General features: G+C 45.4%; 1 protein-coding gene across 1 annotated transcript in view; it reads left to right on the top strand.

The window, feature by feature from the left end:
* Positions 1 to 16,672, top strand: part of PTPRO (protein tyrosine phosphatase receptor type O) — a 116,251-nt gene that overhangs the window by 97,718 nt on the left and 1,861 nt on the right. Inside the window, exons 23-28 of the mRNA XM_077756412.1 lie at positions 1,602 to 1,678; positions 2,499 to 2,633; positions 4,145 to 4,267; positions 8,643 to 8,797; positions 10,884 to 11,019; positions 16,287 to 16,407. Coding sequence (XP_077612538.1) covers positions 1,602 to 1,678; positions 2,499 to 2,633; positions 4,145 to 4,267; positions 8,643 to 8,797; positions 10,884 to 11,019; positions 16,287 to 16,391 — 731 coding nt within the window. The 3' untranslated portion in view covers positions 16,392 to 16,407. The remainder of the gene's footprint in view (positions 1 to 1,601; positions 1,679 to 2,498; positions 2,634 to 4,144; positions 4,268 to 8,642; positions 8,798 to 10,883; positions 11,020 to 16,286; positions 16,408 to 16,672) is intronic.

Raw genomic sequence — 16,672 nt, 5'->3', positions numbered from 1 at the left:
CTTCCAGGCCATCTCTGCCATTGCACTGATCCCTATCGTGCTTCCATGTTATTAGATCCCGTTGTATGTAGGAAGATTTAATTTCTTTGTCTTCAAATGGATTGGGCCTGAGCAGGAAAGACTGACCATTTGGCTCTTTTTGATCTCTATTTGGAGATCGAATGTCTTTGCCAAACTCAGGATGAGATAATCTGAGCTCTCACAAACTACTTTCAGTCAACTCCCTGACAATGGAAGGGGCGTGGCGTGTTAAAATACCTCCTCTTTCTTCTGGCAGGTTCTGCTTTGCTTAGCGTTTTGTAACAAAGCCAACATTCAAGAGAAAAGTAATAGAAAGTACTTACAGGACAATTAAAATACGTTCCAATATAGATTTAACTTTCTGCTGCACTGGGTAGAGGTGGGTAGTACTGGGAGAAAATGGAGAAGGGGGAAGAGGAGAGGTGAAAAAGCTCTAGAAGGAGAATGCCTCCTTGATCAGGCTTCTTTCTTTTTTCCTTTAAAGTTTATATTTATTTTTTTCTTTCATAGTTTATTGTCAGGTTGGTTTCCATAGAACACCCAGTGCTCATCCCCACAAGTGCCCTCCTCCATGCCCATCCCCCCCTTCCCCTTCCTCCACCCCCATCAGCCCTCAATTTGTTCTCAGCATTCAAGAGTCTCTCATGGTTTGCCTCCCTCCCTCTCCCCAACTATTTTTTCCCCTTCTTCTCCCCCATGGTCCTCCGTTAAGTTTCTCCTGGTCCACTTATAAGTGGAAACATATGGGATCTGTCTTTCTCTGCCTGACTTATTTCGCTCAGCATAACACCCTCGAGTTCCATCCATGTTGCTGCAGATGGTGCAGCCCCTCTGGAAAACAGTGTGGAGGTTCCTCAGGAAACTAACACTAGAGCTCCCCTATGACGCAGCAATAGCACTGCTAGGAATTGACCCAAGGGATACAGAAATGCTGAGGCATAGGAGCACATGGACCCCAATGTTCATAGCAGCACTCTCCACAATAGCCACAACATGGAAAGAGCCTAAGTGTCCATCAACGGACGACTGGATCAAGAAGATGTGGTTTATCTATACCATGGAATCCTACATGGCAATGAGAAAGAATGACATCTGACTTCTTGATAAAATTGGGTAGTGTCATCATTTACACTTTCACGTCTATACACATTTCAGAATTTACTTTTCTCATCTGAAGTCTGTTTGCACAAAGGCCATGCAATCTCAGCTTCTCTGGGTTTCCCAAAGGCAGTGGATTTTCTGGATGTGTTAAGTGACATGGAAATTGTGGATTTAGGCTACATTCTACAGCCTTCTGTACAACCTAACAGATATTTTAGCTCCTATAAATGTCCTACACAATGCCCCCTGAACCTGGGACAAGGACGGGGGAGCTGATGGGGAGGAAATGGTGATTGAGAGATGTTTTTATATTTACTTAAACAAGAAACTAAGAATGAGGTGTGGCTGAAGTATCAGGCTAAAATACATGTGACCTACTCTACCTCTGGCTGATCTGACTTGCTGTTGGTTAGAGAAGGTCGACACAGTCCTTCTTTCCACTCGGATTTTTGACACTTTTTTCTTCTTATTCTTTACAGATGACTTTAGCCGAGTGAGGTTAGTCTCCATGAATGAAGAGGAAGGCGCAGACTATATCAATGCCAACTATATTCCTGTAAGTAAAAGACAATAAAAAAAAAGTTTAAAAACCAGGCATCCAAATTCTGGCTCAGCCAGAGGAAGACTATTAGGACTACACAGATGAAGCAAATAGTTAAAAAGAGAGCCACTGTCCACCTGGCTACCCAACTCTCAGGAATTATCCTATTAAGTCCCATTATTCCACTTCAGAATAATGAATGGGGCGAAAAGCCCATAGATTAGTAATGCTCAGATTTCTTTGTAAAGAGTGAAAGTAAATGATTATACGAAATATCATCTTTTTGTGTTCGAACTTCAGTTTTGGGGCATCTGGGTGATTCAGTTAAGCATCAGACTCTTGATTTGGCCTCAGGTCATGATCTCAAGGTTCATGAGTTCTAGCCTTGGGTTGGGTTCTGCCCTGACAGCGGGGAGCCTGCTTGGGGTTCCCTCTCTGCCTCTCTGCCCCAACCCCCTCTTCCCCCCCGCACCACCCTTTCTCTCTCTCCAAATAAATGAACATTTTAAAATAAATAAATAAACTTTGGTTTTGGCAAAGCAACTCAGAGGGCTCCCCCTGAACCCCTGTGTTTTAAAACTAGTGCTGGTTCTCATAAGAAGGTGTGAGTGTGACTTTGTCCACTTCAGAGAACAATGCTTACAATCCCGCAGATCTACCCCAGTCAGTTATCTGACCACCTCTTTGATGCAAAAGGGAGGAAACATTACCCAGGTGTGTGATCCTTCACCAGGCTGATCCCCAGCAAATTCTCAGGGTTTCGTCAGGTGCATGGAATAGCATTTGGTACTGACAGTAGCTTCTTAGGTGACAACTTTGTCACTTAATCTTTCAGGGATACAACTCACCCCAGGAGTACATTGCCACACAGGGGCCCCTGCCTGAAACCAGAAATGACTTTTGGAAGATGGTCCTGCAACAGAAGTCCCAAATTATTGTCATGCTCACTCAGTGTAATGAGAAAAGAAGGGTAAGTGTCTACGAGGACTGTCCCCACTGGCAGCAAAATCTGTACCGGCCAGGACCCTGGCTGGAGTGTTTACTGTGTACCATAAATTTCCGGTTGCTTCTTTTTTCATACTCACAATAATACTATACAGTTCTTCAGAGGCAAGTACAGTAAAACCTTGGTTTGTGAGCATCATTCGTTCTGGAAACATGCTTGTAATCCAAAGCACTTGTATATCAAAGCGAATGTCCCCATAAGAAATAATGGAAACTCAGATGATTTTTTCCACAACCCCAAAATATTCATATAAAAATGATCACAATACTATAATACAAAATAACAAAGAAAATACAAAATATCAGGAAAAATATCAAATAAACCTGCACTTACCTTTGAAAACCTTTGTGGGTGGTGTGAGAAAGACCAGAGAGGAGAGTTATTGTGTAGGACGACTTTCACGATCACTAACAGATGTTGACTGCAGTGCAGTATTAATAAACTCTTATCACATACTGTATTTAATGTAACTGGCAATAAGGTAGCAGAGGAAAGGGTCTCGATCTGCAGGCGACCTGACCTAGAAGCAAAGCATTCCTAAGCTCACTCTTGTCTGGGAAAGCAAAGGACTATCTATAGATCCTTTGAAGTGACAAAAAAAAATACACTAGTGCAGTTGTGGGCAGCTCTCACTGTTCTGAAAAATCACTGATTTCTACCAAACACCATGGCCTGAGACTGAGCATCTGAGCATGGGAGATGATCACCCACAATCCCACAGTGAGAGAGAGAGAGAGAGAGAGACAGAGAGAGAGGAGCAGGATTGGCTCATTTGCAGTCATGTGATGTTCAGCATCACGTACTACTTGTATTGCAGACATTGCTCACTCATCAAATTAAAACGCATTAGAAATGTTTGCTCGTCTTGCAGAACACTCACAGAGAAAGTTACTTGCAATTCAAGGGTTTACAGTACTTTTGTTTTCTTTAAGTGAGCACAGACTATTTCTTTCCTAGCCTGTTTCTTTTATTTTTTATTTATTTATTTATTTATTTTTTAATTTCTAGGAAAGAGAGAGAGCGTGAGCAGGGGAGGGTCAGAGAGAGAGGGAGTCACAGACTGAAACAGTCAGAAACAGGCTCCAGGCTCTGAGCTGGCAGTCAGCACAGAGCCCGACGCGGGGCTCGAGCCCACGAACCGCGAGATCATGACCTAAGCGAAAGTCGGACGCTTAACCGACTAAGCCACCCAGGCGCCCCTCTAGCCTGTTTCTTTTAAAAGGTTGCGCGCGGGACGCCTGCGTGGCTCAGTCGGTTAAGCATCTGACTTCAGCTCAGGTCATGATCTCGTGGTTTGTGAGTTCGAGCCCTGCGTCGGGCTCTGTGCTGACAGCTCAGAGCCTGGAGCCTGCTTCAGATTCTGTGTGTCCCTCTCTCTGACCTTCCCCTGCTCACGCTCTGTCTCTCTCTCTCTGAAAGATAAATAAACATTTAAAAATAACTAAATAAAAGATTGTGTGCTATTGTCACCTCAGGTGAAATGTGACCATTACTGGCCGTTCACGGAAGAACCCATAGCTTACGGGGACATCACCGTGGAGATGATGTCAGAGGAAGAGAGGGATGACTGGGCCTGCAGACACTTCCGGATCAACTATGTAAGTCGTGAGGCACAAGTCCAGGTGCCGTCCCCACGCTCAGGGACACCCAAGGGTCAGACACCAACCCAGCATCGTGTAAGACTGTGAGCTCTTCAGGCTTCGTTACACGGCTTTCTTCAAGAGATAAATCCCACTTTTAGTGTATTTATCTCCAGTTTCATCAACAATGGTGTGTGGATGAAACGGCCGGCCTGGAGAGCCCGAGGAGCACAAATAAAAAGTCTGCACCGGTCCATCCCAGATCAGCCCCGGGCGAAAGGAGACACACGGCATCAGTGCTCACTGGTCATGACTGAGGAGAGAAGTTCTCATTACTTACACTAATCCCAGATGGGTATAATTAGGATATATAAAACACACTTACATTTTAAATTTAACACTTAAACCGTGATATAGTAGTTTGCATTTGGTTTTCTTTGGCTTTTTTCCCTTATTTTTGTTATGGTTTGGTTTTTTAACTATTTCAAAGCGATTTCTTTTTAATTACGGTACCGTATGTCTTTTCAAATGCTATTGGTTTCTGAATCTTAGCATGTTAGAAAAGTCTAGAGCACCTGGGTGGCTCAGTCGGTTGAGAGTCGGACTCTTGATATTGGCTTAGGTCATGATCCCAGGGTTGTGGGATCGAGCCCCATGTCAGACTCTGCACTGACAGCATGGAGCCTGCTTGGGATTCTCTCTCTCTCCTTCTGCCCCTCTCCCCTGCTCACATTCTCTCTCTCTCTCTCTCTCTCTCTCCCTCTCAAATAAAATTTAAAAAAGAAAAAGAAAAGTCTATTTGTCCTGGGCCTGCTACTTCCCTGATGATTGGGCTCCGAGTTCATGCCCAATGCTTGTGTGCCAGGCTCCATGCCCATGTCAACCAGTCACCCTGTTGCCTTCTTCACACACACAGAAAATGGGAAGGAATTTTTCTAGCACTCACTTGAGCATGCTCTCTGTTGAGGACACCATTCAATAGGAAAGTCCTCATTGCAATGCTCTCTGCTGAGAAACCACACTTTCTCACTGTATAGGGCAAGGGATGGTAGACTGGGCTGTGGACAAATTGACCACTGCTTGTTTTGTAAAACCTATGAGCCAAGAATGGGTTTTAGATTTTTAAATGTGTGTAAAAGAATCAAAAGGAAAATAATATTTCGTGCCAAATGCGGAAATGATATGAAATTCAAATTCGCATGTCCACAAATAACATTTTATTGAAACACAGCCACACACTTGCTGACATATTGCCCATGAGTTATTTTTGCCTTTGAAGTGGCTGTCTCCCCCCTAAGCACATTCCCACTCAGAGTTTCCATTCAGATGTCACCTCCTTTGTTAAGCTTTCCTAATCTCTGGACAGCTTTATTCCTTTCCCCGCTGGTTTGTCTCACCAGCTCTATTGCTCTATCTATTGCTCTATCACAAGACACCAGAGATGGCTACAATTCTCCCCCTTCGTGTCTGCCTCGCCCAGTGTGCTGTGAGCTTGGGAAGCAAGTACCTCGTCTCAATAAGCTTTGTCGTCCCAACTCTTAGCCACTTTTAAAACCTCTGTGGCACGAACAAATCAACGAAGGAATGAAGGATTTCAAAAATAATGAAGCACCTGGAAAGATGTTCCATCAGAAAAATTAGTTGACAATCTAAATGCCATTCAAACCCTGCTTTCTTTCTTGGCTGTCTTAGCCAGGGAGCCAGTGTAAACTGCTGGACAAATATAGAACAAATATTTCGCTAGGTTTGCTTTCAGGAGAAAGGAAACCACAGAGCACAAGATAGGACATGTTCCCATGCCCATTTCCTTGGCAGAGAAGAATCATATAGACCACTGTATGATCAATACTATGCTTCTTCTCCTTGGTCTTTTTTTTTTTTTTTAACATTGATTTATTTTTGAGAGACAGGGAGTGAGCAGGGGAGGGGCAGAGAGAGGTGGAGATACAGAATCCAAAGCAGGCTCCAGGCTCTGAGCTGTCAACACAGAGCCTGATGCGGGGCTCGAACTCACGCACTGCAAGATCATGACCTGAACTGAAGTCAGACACTCAACTGGCTGAGTCACCCAGGTGCCCCTTCTTGTCCTTGGTCTTCTATGATAACCTTTCAATGACAATCATGTGAATGGCTTGAAACATAAGAATAAAACATTGAATATTAGTGTTTTCTGGTAGGATGTTTACACAGGAGTCAGTCACGAGCATTTGGTTCTAGAGTGCCCCCTTTTGGCCATAAACACAGAATCTAAAAGAACATCGTGCTGTGCTAATGAATGTTTTTCTATTTGTTTCGATTTTTGTTTACACTCTTCCTTATTCCCTCCATATTGATATGTGGAAACATTCCGAGGACACCCAGATGAAAGTACATGAGTGAGAAAATTGGAGTAAGAGAAACTTTGGAATGGCTAAGAAAACAAGAAAGGTTTCCTCCCTTAATAAAGAAAGGAGGGAAATGACCACAGCACACACAGTTTGTCACTGTCCAGTGCTGCATGAACTGAGTAAGAACTGGAGACTACACCTGGCAAAAATGTGTCCTCATTGATGTGTGCCTTGCTATTCAGCTGACAGAGGACACCCCAATGCCCCTGTCTTACTGCTGTAGAAAGACTAACGACAATATAAATGTTGCCTGTTTTGGAAAGACTTTGCTCATTTAGCTGGAGACGTTTTCAGATCAATTATATATATGCATATACATATATATGTTGCCTACAGTGCATGAGCCTTTGAGCTAAGCCTGCAATCAGCCTTTGAAAAGAGCTAACATTTTTTGTAAGCTTTTCTGGGCAACCAAAGTTACCTAGTGATTGAGTATCCTTAAATCCTCATGGCGTTGAGTGATGGAGTCATTCTGCACAATTTATTATGCTTGGGTTCCTTTCCTGCCATACTTCCTGAAAACAGCAGTGAGAGGAGGCGACATCTTTGCAGACTTCATGCTCCGTGTGTCTAAGAAAGAGCCCTTGAAGGTGGTGAGGGAGGTACTACGCGTGGCTGGGGATATTTAGTGGTGTAATTGAAGTGCTGATTTATTTATGTTTATACAGATCTTACTATGTGTTTATTTATATGCTTTATTTATGCGTTTCCTTATATTTATGTAAATTATACTCCACCCAGGACCACTGACTCTTTGGAATTCATTCCTCTTTAGTACCTGAACCTAACTTTGGTTTCAAATTCATAACCAGGCCAAATTCTTCCAAATTATGACACAGGATTCCATTCACTGAGGGGATTTTAGGCTCTTACCAAGTTTGAGGGGAGGGGAATGAATTAGATCTTTGTGAGGCCTGGGTTTGGAATATTTCTGACTGTTGACAACAAGAACAGAATAAATCTTTATGCTTACAAATTAGTAGAAGCTAAAAAGAGTGGATCTTGAAGGCCCCCATCCTAACTGACAATTCCTCGGATCCGAGGGGATGACAATATATTCGGTGTATGGGTTACTATGAATAAGATACATGTACAAAACATACCCACACTCTGGGATTCCCAGAACCAACCACATAAATGCACCGAGCAGAAGGGAGAGAGTGGGGGAAGTTACGGAGGAGCAGCGAGGCTAACATCTGTCGGGTCCAGCCTTCCAAGAGCACACTTGATCTTCCCAACAACCCCCGCGATAGGTTGTGTTATATCCTAACATCTAAAAAGACGCATTTGAGGTATGAGAAAACTCGTGTTCAGTGAGTCCTTGGGTCTCGTAAGGGACCCGGCAGGGCAGGAGCCACGCACGGCTGCAGGCTCAGCTGAATTCTAGCCTCAGCCGTGTCCCATGGGGAGTGTTGCGGCAGGAACGGCACCTTACAGTTGGGTGTGCCGCACTGACCGAAGGGGGGTGGCCTTCGTATCCCAGAATCGGTCACTCCGAGGCTGTGGACTGGCCCTCATTGGGAGAGCACAGCCTCTCGGTCAGGCTCCAGCAAGGTATCTCCCTTCGTGGAGAGAGAGCCACGCAGAGGACACAGCCATATGCTGTTGGCAGCAGCTGGACAAGGGACAGTCAGCCTGGCAAAGGCGACTCGATGGGGGAGGGTCACCACTAATACTTTCCACGGTATTCCTGGGCCAAAGCTGAGGCGATTGCTAAATGGCAGAGCCAGGATCCACACCCTGATCTGCTTATGCTCTCATCTCTGCACAGGCATGGATTAGCCCGTTTAGCCTACTGTTTGAAGTTCTATACAATTAGTGTGTCTCCCCCCGGGCCTGCTTTGTGCCAGACACGATCCTCAGCGCTGGAAAGGGAAGTGTGCTGACCAGGAGTGAAACGTGGTTTTAACTTCTTATGTCATTAACTTGTGAGCTGCACTGGAGGCCCAGGCCAGCTGGCTGGTGGACCGAGAGATTAATGCTTGCTTTGGCTTTTTCTCCTAAAGGCTGATGAGATGCAGGATGTGATGCATTTCAACTACACGGCGTGGCCTGATCACGGTGTGCCCACAGCAAATGCCGCAGAGAGCATCCTTCAGTTTGTACACATGGTTCGACAGCACGCTACCAAGAGCAAAGGCCCCATGATCGTGCATTGCAGGTGAACTCCTAGGCCGCATTTTCTGTCACCGCCCCGGGGGCTTTGCTTTATAAAGGACTTGCCCGCCATTCTGTAAACCCCTGCTCACAACAAATTAACGATGAAATGAATTATGAATTTATAACATTTACCATTAACGGATACCTTCCTAGGTACCCGATTTGCTTCTAATATGGCTTCTCTCCTATAGCCTATAAGACAGATATCTTAATTCTCATTCTCTGATGAAAGAAAGTAAGAAGTGGGGAGGCTAAGGGACTCACACAAATTTCGTGAAGCTAGAACGTGGAGGGGTTAGGACTCAAATCCAGGTGCACGGTCTCTGAAGGTCGTGCCCTTAGGCGCTGTGTGAAATTACCCCAGCCTATGAGAGATCCCCAGTGGTTTGGAACACGGCCAACTACAGGGTCAGATTAAAAATAGCTGATCGCAGACCAGAATAATATAAATAGACATAAAAGCAAGATGAGGAAAAGGAGAAATGAAAATATTCAGCTCATTAAGATAGACATTTGCTATGATTGTTCTTGGAGATGGTCTCTGAATTTCCAGACAGCTCAAATGAAAGGGGTTGTATGATCTAGTGCATTATCAAAAAACAAGGGTCGCACTAATTCCTTAGGAGAATGATTATCTTTGAATTTAAGCCTTCTTTCCCACCAAGTGAACCAAATCTCCATCAAAATCCATCAGTGTGACATGATTCTGTTGCAAAATTGTTTCGCAGCCTCCAAAGAGCAGGGGATATAAATACATTCCTACTGTATACCAGAGATAGAAATGGGATGTAGATGTTAGAGGAGGCACTGGTAGTCATGTCAAGCTAAGCAAATAAATCTATAACCTGGATCTAACACCTTGGCCTTTGTGAACCAGAATGGATAGGGGAGTGTGTGTGTGTGTGTGTGTGTGTGTGTGTGTGTGAAAGAGAGAGAGAGAATTATGTGTCTGTGTCTGGAAAGAAGAACACTTCATAAGCTACCCAGTTTGGAATCGGGGAGATATTCTTGTGTGAAATCACCTCACATGTTCGCAGGCATCACCAGACCACATTATCTAGTCTCAGCACCATTCTTCCCAAGAGCAGAAAATAAAGCTGCTCAACCACGTAGTTCCTTTCTGAGCAGGAAGCAGCCACAATTCTGGATGTGACTTTACAGGTGCTCACCCAGAGGCGGAGCATTTTCTCTTAGACGGTAAGTGCTAGAAGAGAAGGGTTGTCTCGAAGAAAAGCAATCTCTGAACTCGAGGTTTCTAGTGTTGGATTTCTCTCCCAGCAGAGCCTTTCTCTGTTCTCATTTTATTGTAAGTCAGAGTCCAAAGCCGCTTGGCGCTGCAGCCTCTCAGTGACTGGGAGAGACGAGCTGACGTGAACACGTAGGGCTGGGGGCTCTGCTGACCACCGGAGGGCGGTGGTCAGTGCCAGTCACTCACTCCGCTTCGTTCTGCTCTCTGAGCACCGCGATTTGGGGACCGGAAGAGACTGAGTCCAAACACCAAATTAGATTTGGAGGCAACTTATGTGAAAGATCGCTGGGAGACTGAGGCAGACCCGGGACGCACCGGAAGGGCAGGTGTGCTGTAAGGAAGGCCTGGGCCGGTGAACTCCACGTAGGCTCGACGGCACGCAAATCGCTACGGTCTGGGAGTGAGAGCCGCTGTGGGACGTCTCAGGCCGACTTTCCAGCAGGGCGTGTGCACGTGACTCTGAGGTTCCGCCGACCACCGGGACGGTTTATGTGTATCAGCTCTCCGAGAGCAGGAAGCCGTCCTCCGGTTCTGCACGGAATCCTCACTTTCCTCCAGATGCAGAGAGCCCTGCGGGGGAGGGGGTGTGCGGTTAAGCCCGTGCAGATCTGCATCTCTTTAGGGGAGGCACCAAGGTTAGTCAGAAATGCGCCATTGAACGGCACACCAACCGCAACTGCATAGTTCAAAATCAGGAAAATACTCTCAGGAATTCCTACTCTTTTCTCTGGTGCCACTTTGTAGTTGGGGGGCTGGGGAGGGGATGTTAAACTGCCGGTTTGTTTGCAACAGTGCAGAGGAACATGCCTGAGGAATGCTGTCGGAACCTCTTTTGCAGTGCTGGAGTCGGACGGACAGGAACGTTCATTGCCCTGGACAGGCTCCTGCAGCACATTCGGGATCACGAGTTTGTCGACATCTTAGGGCTGGTGTCCGAAATGCGATCATACCGGATGTCTATGGTGCAGACGGAGGTAGGAACGGAATCGAGGCGCGTTTTCAAATTGGCCCTGGCATGAAAAACTTCTTATTCAATCTCATGTTTCGAAAAACAGTTGTGTCCATTTTTGTTCTGCATCCGCTAGTCCCAGTTTTTTATTGTGCGTGTTCAAACTGCTTCAAGGTATTAAACAAATAGATACTGGCTTCTAGAAATCTATTCAGTGTATATACAGACCTTGCGCTGTTGCTGGCATCATATGCCCTTTCTAATCCAGAGCACATGGGCGTATGAACAGACTGGGAGTGCAGGTGACAGCCAGTCTGGGTAAAGGCCACCAAGTGGGAACTGTGGAACTGACAGGATTTAATTCATAGTTGAAATGCTGCATTTGTTCAGTAAGTTTGGCATCAGTTTGTCCTCCATGTGATTCTCTCTCTGCCCCAGTGCACTTTTGATGATGATCAAGGGTTGATTCATGCTTTCTGTCCCCCTCATGGTTTTAAGGCTTTCCGGTTCCCAACCTAGCAGTGCAGCCAGTTCCCTGGGTCTAAAGGAATGGCTTTATCACTGTAACAACATGGGAACAGCCCCCAGAAGTATCCAGCAGTGCTAGGTGCTCCCCCTTCCTCCTCTTCGGCCAAGACATCTCCTCCCTGCAAGCGTCAGAATGCGCCGCGGCTGGAGCGGCAGCCCCGGGCCACTGCACAGAGCACACAGCACGCACTGCCTTCCAGCAGCAACAGGTGTGCACCTGGGGGCGCCCCAAAGCCTACGCACAATAGCTCCTTCCTGATCCTAGTCACGAAACCATACTTGCGACTTCTTAGCTTCCAGCTTACAATGATCCCCTTTCCCCCCAAGGAGCGTGCAGGAGGAGCGCTTGTAGAGTAGAACACCAGCTGGCTTGACTTCTCATTAAGTTACCGGGCGATTAAATGTTGCCTTTGTTTATTTCCTGCTTTTCCTACTACGCACCACTAGATGGCAGTCTAACTCAAAAAGCCTGCCGGCACAGCTGCTGTTAGTGCTTCCGGCTTCTCCTCTCTGCTTTTCTTTTCTTTTTTTAAATATTTTTATTTATTTCTAGGAGAGAGAGAGAGAGAGAGACAGTGTAAGCAGGGGAGGGTCAGAGAGAGAGGGAGTCACAGACGGAAACAGGCTCCAGGCTCTGAGCCGGCAGTCAGCACAGAGCCCGACGCGGGGCTCGAACCCACGAACCGCGAGATCACGACCTAAGTGAAAGTCGGACGCTTAACTGACTGAGCTACCCAGGCGCCCCTCCTCTGTCTGCTTTTCACTCCCACCGTTCCAAGGCTGGACACAGCCGACGGAAGGCATTTATTCGTAAGCTGTAGCAAGCTCATACCACTTTGGGAAGAGGGGCCCATTCACGCGCAGGTGTCTCACTGACGATGTGTTTGCCTCCTCGCTTCCTTGAACCCACTCACATCCCAACCCTGCTGCCTTCTAATTTACCGTGGTGGGACATGAACATTACCTGCTCATCCTAAGTTTAAAATGTGCTGGTTCCCCAGAGAAGCCCACTACCTAGTCATTAAACAGTGCGTTGTGAATCGGTCCATATTTTTGGTTTTCGCTTCTATAAATTTACATCCTCATATGTGGTTTAAAAAGTCCCCATTATGCATATTAATCCCCAGCCTTCAAAGAGCCACTCCTCGTTCTAAGTATTTCGGATGTGATGAATTGTCTGCCGCATTGACTTAATTTATGCCTCTTATAACTTTATAGACTTTGATGATAGCCTGTTTGCCTTTGGCTTTCCCAATTACAGAATCTTAATCCCCTTTTAAAAACTACCTTCACATAGCAGACCCTCCATCCAATTTTCAACGCCTTTATCTTTCCTCGCCTGTGGTAATCGCACAAAACTAGAGCAGCCGCCATGTGCCTGTGTGCAGAGCGGAAGAAGCATTTTGCTGTTCTCCCTAACGCTCCGGCCCCACACTTTGGTTGTTTGGCTTCTTTGTTTGGGGCAGCATTTTAGGTTGACATCTCCAGGGAAACGGTCTTTTTAAAGTGCAACATCCCTTCCCTGAACTCTTGTGGGAAAACTCAGTCAGCGAAAGAGGCGGAGGTCACCACAGGTTACGGATGTTTCCCAACTGTTCCAGGCTCACTCTTGAGTCCCCTCAGGATTCTGCAGTGGCTGCTCTCTCCTTCCAGACATTTATTTATCTCTGTTTTGTTACTTACGTCTGGAACATCTTGTCCATTTGCCTTTATTTTCCGTGGTTCCTGTGCTCGTCATGGCTCAGCGTGTATTTTGTTTTGTTTTGTTTTTTTTAATTTATTTTTACTTTATTTTATTTTTTTTTACAAATAGTCTATTGTCAACTTAGTTTCCACATAACACCCAGTGCTCATCCACAGCGTGTATTTTGAATGTTAGCATTTTCTACCTCCTTCTTGACCCCGTTCGTACCCCCAGACCTTCCGTCTTCTACCTGACTGATGTTACCAAGTAAGGAGCAGAGTCAAACCGTTGTTTTCTTCGGCTTCATCATCCCACAGTAGCCCTTTGCCATCAATGACTTTTCAAGAGGCCAGTTCAGATTCCCTCTATATAGACCACCCGTGTAGCGTGTGCTGGGTTTCTTCCCGTGGCTGGTTTCCGATTTGCCTGCTTCCTCTAGACTACCTGTGCTCTCCCTTCCACCACCCGGCCCCGGCCAAACAGTTGCAGACGTTACTGATTAAAACGGCTGTGTCCTGAGATGCACCTTTCAGGTCCCGGCAACAGCTGCACGGTCTGCATTCTGACACGCCCCCTGGCCTTTTCTCGACTGGCCGGGCACATGGTATGGGCCTCCCCGCGTGAGAGCAGCAAGCGGTAGTTAGAGAGTCGGGGTGGGGGGGCCAGACTCCGTGGGGAGGCCTGGGTCACAGCATGGCCTCTGTACGACCCCCTTTACCTCTCCTAGGCCCCCTTCGTCCTCTGTAAAACGTGAATGATGCCTCCATGACTTGTAGAAAACACGCATCGTGGAAATGATGCCCTCTGGATACGCACGGAGAAGCTGTGAAGGGCTCTGTATGGATGGCGTTCACCTCTCCTGGGCCCACTTCTACTTTCGGCAGTCGTTCTGTTTGATTTTCTTCTATCGGGCTCTCCCTGCAGGTGGGCTAGGGCTCTGCTCTGAGCGGCCGTCCTCCCATCAACAGTTTAGACTTCTCGGGGCTCTCAGGGATGTGTCCGTAAATAGTCTCTTATTTACTTTGCCTGTAGTCTGGCTACCTTTTTGAAAAATTGCTGACACCTAGGTTTGGCCACTGAAGAGTTATGAGCTGAAAAGCCAGCCAGTCTCTGGCCTTAACTGTGCCCAGGGCTTGACGCAAAAGCAGAAACAACAGAGTGGTGTGTGATAATGGAAAGAGGTAGCCAGTTATTGATGATACCGTCACAGGGACTGTATGGGGCGCCTGGGTGGCTCAGTCGGTTAAGCGTCCGACTTCAGCTCAGGTCGTGATCTCACGGTTTGGGAGTTTGAGCCCCGTGTCAGGCTCTGTGCTGACGGCTCGGAGCCCGGAGCCTGCTTCAGATTCTGTGTCTCCCTCTCTCTCTGCCCCTCCCCTGCTTGTGCTCTGTCTCTCTCTCAAAAATAAATAAAAACATTAAAAATTTTGTAAAAATAAGGGAATATATTTTTTCCAAAGCTTGTTGAAAAAATACAGATTAGGCTGAGGTATCAACCCAGGGAGGTTTGAACCATTAACCTGTCTTTTATAAAGTTGTCATAGGGGTGCCTGGGTGGCTTAGTCGGTTAAGCGTCCGACTTTCGCTTAGGTCATGATCTCGCGGTTCGTGGGTTCGAGCCCCGCGTCGGGCTCTGTGCTGACTGCCGGCTCAGAGCCTGCAGCCTATTTCAGAGTCTGTATCTCCCTCTCTCTCTGACCCTCCCCTGCTCGCGCTGTCTCTCTCTCTCTCCTAGAAATAAATAAAAAATATTAAAAAAAAAAGTTGTCATAGAAAAGACTCCTTAAATCCTGTGAATACCATGACTGGTTTTTATTTTAAGGTTATTTCTAATGGTGCTACTTACAGAGAGGCTCTAGGCAATGAAGACAAAGAGAAAGATCATGAAGTTACTTTGATTCCACGGCACTGAGCCAGCTGCCCTCCACATGCTCATGCATTTCATCTCCATCTTCATGGAAGTGTACCTTTTATACAATTTGCTTAGAGGGTACATATACATATGCTAATTTTACATTTTAATTTTCCACCTAACATTTTGCTCTGTGTATCTATCAGCCCAAATTGTCCAAAACTCTGTAAGTCTCATTTTAAAGACTGAGTAATATTTCAGTATAGATCTACTGTGACTTATTTAAACCATTTTTCTTTTCATAGGACATCAATTTGGGTCCTTTCCCACTTGTTGACTGTGTCCACAGTGCCACTTATTAGCACTTTATTAATAATACTTCCGCCACCAACAGATAAAAATGACGGCTTCAACAAACTCAAGTCATCATTGAATGTTACTTTTCCCCTTTGTATTTGCTCACATCATGGATGAAAAACAATTGTTTTAATTCACATTTTTTATTATGTCATTATTTTTTGCTTATGGTTTAGTATTTCCTCAGTTCACTTCAGAAGATGTGCATTAAGCACAAACTGAGTGCGAGGCATTAGGAATAAAAAGATAGAGTCCCTGCCTTCTAGGAATATTTGGTCTAATTGCTGATATATTTTGTCAGTTTAAGTGTGTGCATTACTGATTGGAGGAATTTTAAAGAAAAATAAAGGTATCAACCTTTTGTCATAATTCTAGAAAATAATTTCCCTTACCAGTTTCTGGTTTGCCCTTTATTTTATTCTTTTCACTTTGTTTCATATACAGTAGTTTGAAATTTTCATTTGTCATTTATTGCTTTGCTTTGAAGTTTAGAAAGTTTTTCCTAAAAGTAATCAGAGAACAATTAACCAGCATTCTCCTCCCTATATTCTTATGGCTTAATTTACTAAACTTCCTGGATGTTATTTTGGTGCATATTATGAAGTGATACACTATTTTTTTTCTCAAAAGAGACCCATGATTTATCGATTGGACATTCTTAGCAGTAAGTGGTCATTGCCTAAGCTCTGTTATTAATAAAAATATTTTTACAGTGGATTCTCTTGGATTTCCTAGTGAAAGAATGGAAATAATGGAATTGGTTTTTGACATCATGGTATTTAATCCTGCCATAGGATTAAAATATTCCATCTTGGCATGCGTTTGCACAAAAACGTCTTGTTCTGAAACATGTTTTTGTCCGATGCACCAGGAGCAGTACATTTTTATCCATCAGTGTGTGCAGCTGATGTGGATGAAGAAGAAGCAGCAGTTCTGCATCAGTGACGTCATCTACGAGAATGTTAGCAAGTCCTAGTTCAGAACCCGGAGCAGTAAGTAGAGAAAAGGCCATCATGGGCACCTTGTCTTAGAACAACAAAAGGCCACAGTCACCAGTTACACTGATTCTGTCCCCACTAATGGGGTCATAGGGAGAGATGAATACCACAGCAGGTCTTAGGGCTTCCGTGTACCGTGGTGGGTACGTGTGACCTTCCAGAACTTAAACAACTCATTGTGACATGACCTTCCTTTTCTCTCCCTGGAACCTTAAATTGTTCTGATATTGGATCTGTGCACAAAATATCAGGATACTCT

Source organism: Crocuta crocuta, unplaced genomic scaffold (genome assembly GCF_008692635.1).
Source record: "Crocuta crocuta isolate KB4526 unplaced genomic scaffold, BGI_CrCroc_1.0 scaffold262, whole genome shotgun sequence".
Taxonomy (NCBI): domain Eukaryota; kingdom Metazoa; phylum Chordata; class Mammalia; order Carnivora; family Hyaenidae; genus Crocuta; species Crocuta crocuta.
Note: the sequence above shows the minus strand (reverse complement) of the source record. Positions and strands in the feature narration are given on the sequence as shown.